At 28.9% G+C, this 3,924-nt stretch overlaps 1 protein-coding gene across 1 annotated transcript; it reads right to left on the bottom strand.

The window, feature by feature from the left end:
* Positions 1–370: 370 nt before the first annotated feature.
* LOC102582892 (ethylene-responsive transcription factor ERF098-like) lies at positions 371–874 on the bottom strand. The gene has a single exon (XM_006354485.2). It carries the CDS (start codon positions 862–864, stop codon positions 391–393), a length of 474 nt encoding a protein of 157 aa, XP_006354547.1. The 5' UTR covers positions 865–874; the 3' UTR covers positions 371–390.
* Positions 875–3,924: the final 3,050 nt, after the last annotated feature.

Here is a 3,924-nt window from a genome sequence, read left to right as displayed (position 1 = left end):
AAAATGCATCTTATATATACAATATAGTTTTTCTGCATCGGAGCTTCAATTAAATCTGAATCGAACACTACAGGATTCATTCTGAAGGTGGCGCTCCCAATATGATTTTCTCCAAACTCAGAACTCAAATCCAAGACCTCTGATTCAGAGTGGAGCAGTCCCACCACTGCACCACACGACCCATATTGTTGGTAGGTACGTATTCATCACTTGATCACCCTTAAATCTATATAGCTTATTCATTAGCTTTTCCAAGAGGAGATTAATTAATAAAAACAAAGTTTTGCATATTAAACAATACATTACATGCAACTCAAATTAAAAAAATAAAATCTCCTTCTAATTAATACCAAAGAAGGATATAACTAATAAAGTTTACAATACTTAACCTTATTTTCTTTTTGTAATTTTTGGATCTTCAACACCAAGGAGTTCTTCAAGAACACTATTATCAAGACACTCAAGTTCAATAATTTCCCTACCTTTATAATTTGTTGTTGATGATGAACTAATAATTCCTTTTCCTCTTGGAATATTATTTGAAGTAACATTATTTGTTGATGAACAAATAATTGAGTTATTATTACCATAATATAAAGGAGGACAAGAAAGTTGATTATAATACTCATTAGGAAAATTTAGAGTAGCAAGATGTCCTCTTAGGTTAAATGCTGCCTTATCATAAGCCCTAGCAGCCTCTTCAGCAGTATCAAACGTCCCGAGCCACTGTCGGGAACCGGGCCTGGTGGTTGGATCACGTATCTCCGCCGCGAATTTCCCCCACGGCCGCCTACGAACGCCGCGGTATTTCACTTCATCTTTCTCTTGCATGGTTTTTTTCCCTCTAGATGAATTTCCCTCCATGTTATAATATTATGTATGTTATAGTTATTTTTTTCTTATTTGATAACATAAGGATATCTATATATTTATAGAGAGGTCTATGAGATAGTGACACATAACAAATGAATTGTAGCACTACATTATTATATTCCAAGTTCTATATATGGAAGTACTCCATCGCGATTTCATTTTATGTGTTTTAGTTTAATCAAATATAAAATCTAAGAAAATAAAAAAGAAAGTTAAATCTTGTACAATAATATTGAATATGTCATGTTTTTCTTATAAGCACTAGCAAAATCTGATTTTTTTTCATATAAAAATTTAGAGAAGTACTAAACATTAAAGAAAAAAGTCAAGAGGAATTAATAGATAATATATGTATATAAATATTTTATTGTCCACCACTGCCCATAAGGGATGGGGTTTATTCGAAGTTCTTTCGATAGAAAATTCTACTATTTATATATGATTAATATAATTTTTTCATATGTATATATATTTGATGTCGAATTTTCTTTGACTAGTTGATGTGTCTACTTCTTCAAATTTTGAACTCTGTTAATAAAAATTCTGATTCCAGCTCTCCGCCACTGCATAAGGGAGTATCATTATGTCTAAAATTAATAAGAATATTTGGATTAAAAATTTACCAAACATAAAAATAGATATAATTTCTTTGAAAAAACTAAAAAAACAAAGATAATTAGAATAGGAGTAAGATAAGTTTCTTCAAAATTATGATGAAATTCAGTAGTTCGAGCGGATTCTAATAAGTAATATTCAAGAGATATTTATAAATTGCTTTTTACTGCTAACACTTTATATCCATATAGTGTTTTTGACTGGAATTATTTTATTCGAAATATATTGGATTTGGAAACTAATTCTGATATCAGAAATTCAGAAATATCGATTTTAAAAAAAATAAAAAAAATTAAACATCTTTGATTAATGTGTATTTTTACTTTAATTTTTGAATTAAGATTAAATTATCTTTGTTTGGTGTCAAACTCGAGTTTCCTTGATTATATTATTAAAAATTATAGGAGATCAGTAATTTAATTACATGGACTTAGATAAGATTCCAAAATCTTACAAGATCTAATTTACTATATATGGGAAGATTTACCTTAGATATGTAAAAAAAATCCGTTTAATAAGTATCAATTTTAATTCCAATAAATTGGACAAAAAAAACATATACTCCTATGAGAAAATTATTTAACATAGTTGAAATAATTGAATTTGAAATGTCATTATACAAATGAGTGTTGAAATTTGGTAGAATCGTTTTACTTTTTTCTTTTTAGTCTAAAACTATTTTATAGTTTTTAATTTCCTTTCAAATCTAGGGTTTACATTAATTGCAAAATATTTAGTTTTATTTTAGTTTAGTATCTAGAAGTATTCTTCTTTAGGAAGGATTCTCCTTAATTATTTATAAATAGGAATGTACTCTTCTATTTGAATGAATGCAAGAATCAATACAAAGAGTTATCATTCATTCTCTCTTTAATTTTTCTTTCTAGTTTTTTCCATTCCATAACAGTGGTATCAGTGCCTTACATTGATCTTAATGGATCTATGAGTTCGTTGAAGAAGAACTTTCAACCACTTTTAATTCATATCTATTTTCAACCCAATTTTAACCCGTGCATTTATTTTTAACGCAGGGCTACTTTTAACCAATTTTTAATCTATACTATTTTAAACCTTATTTTCAAACCATGGCCAGCAATACTCTTTCTTTCAATGCCCCGCAAAACTTCAATGGTGAAAATTATGATTTGTGGGAAGCTGTAATGGAAGACAAACCCATACAACAACTCTCTGAAAAATCGTCTGATGCTGAAATCAAACTTCATTCAGAAGAGAAAATCAAAAAAATACAAAGCCAAAATTGTAATTCAAAATTCAATTGCAGATTCAATCTTTTCTAAAATCATTGCATGCGAAACAGCAAAAGAAGCTTGGGAAAAACTTCAGAATGAGTACCAGGGAAGTGAACGAAGCAGACAAAATCAAATTCTGAATTTGAAAAGAGATTTTGAATCTATTAGGATGCAAGAGGGTGAGACTATCACTAATTGTTCTGACATAATTTCTTTGATTGTCAACTGAATCAGGTTCCTTGGTGAGAGGATTTTAAAGATAATAGAATAGTTGAAAAGATTCTTGTAACTATTCACGAGAGATTTGAGTCTAAATCTCTGCTTTGGAAGAGTCTAAAGATCTCTCTACCATCTCTCTTGTGCTCTTCAAGCACAAGAACAAAGATAAGCTTTCAGACAAGATAAAATTATTGAAGGTATCTTTTATGCAAACTATCAAAAAAGAAAAGTTGATTATCCTCCTTGCAAATATTGCAAAAAGAAAAAACACTTGAAAAAATTATGTTGGTGGAGATCTGATGCATTATGTGGAAGTTGCAAACAAACATGTCATGTTACAAAGTGTGCAAGTTCAAAGACACTCAAGATAAATCACAAGCATTATTAGTAGAAGAAGAATGTGAGAATGAATTCTATTAATTGTCACAACAAAACTAAGTAAAAGATATTTTTGAAGAATAATTAAGTGTTCAAACTCAAGTTAGATACACCAACTTGAGTTTGAGGGGGAATGTTGAAATTTGGTAGAATCTTTTTACTTTTCATTTTACTTTTTTCTTTTTAGTCTAAAAATATTTTATAGTATTTAATTTCCTTTCAAATCTAGGGTTTACATTAATTGCAAAATATTTAGTTTTATTTTAGTTTAGTCTCTAGAAGGACTCCTTAATTATTTATAAACAGGGATGTACTCTTCTATTTGAATGAATGTAAGAATCAATACAAAGAGTTATCATTCATTCTCTCTTTAATTTTTCTTTCTAGTTTTTTCCATTCCATAACAGTGGTATCAGTGCCTTACATTGATCTTAATGGATCTGTGAGTTCGTTGAAGAAGAACTTTCAACCACTTTTAATTCATATCTATTTTCAACCCAATTTTAACCCGTGCATTTATTTTTAACGCAGGGCTACTTTTAACCAATTTTTAATCTATACTATTTTAAACCTTATTTTCAAACCATGG

This window comes from Solanum tuberosum, unplaced genomic scaffold (genome assembly GCF_000226075.1).
Source record: "Solanum tuberosum cultivar DM 1-3 516 R44 unplaced genomic scaffold, SolTub_3.0 scf00174, whole genome shotgun sequence".
Taxonomy (NCBI): domain Eukaryota; kingdom Viridiplantae; phylum Streptophyta; class Magnoliopsida; order Solanales; family Solanaceae; genus Solanum; species Solanum tuberosum.
Note: the sequence above shows the minus strand (reverse complement) of the source record. Positions and strands in the feature narration are given on the sequence as shown.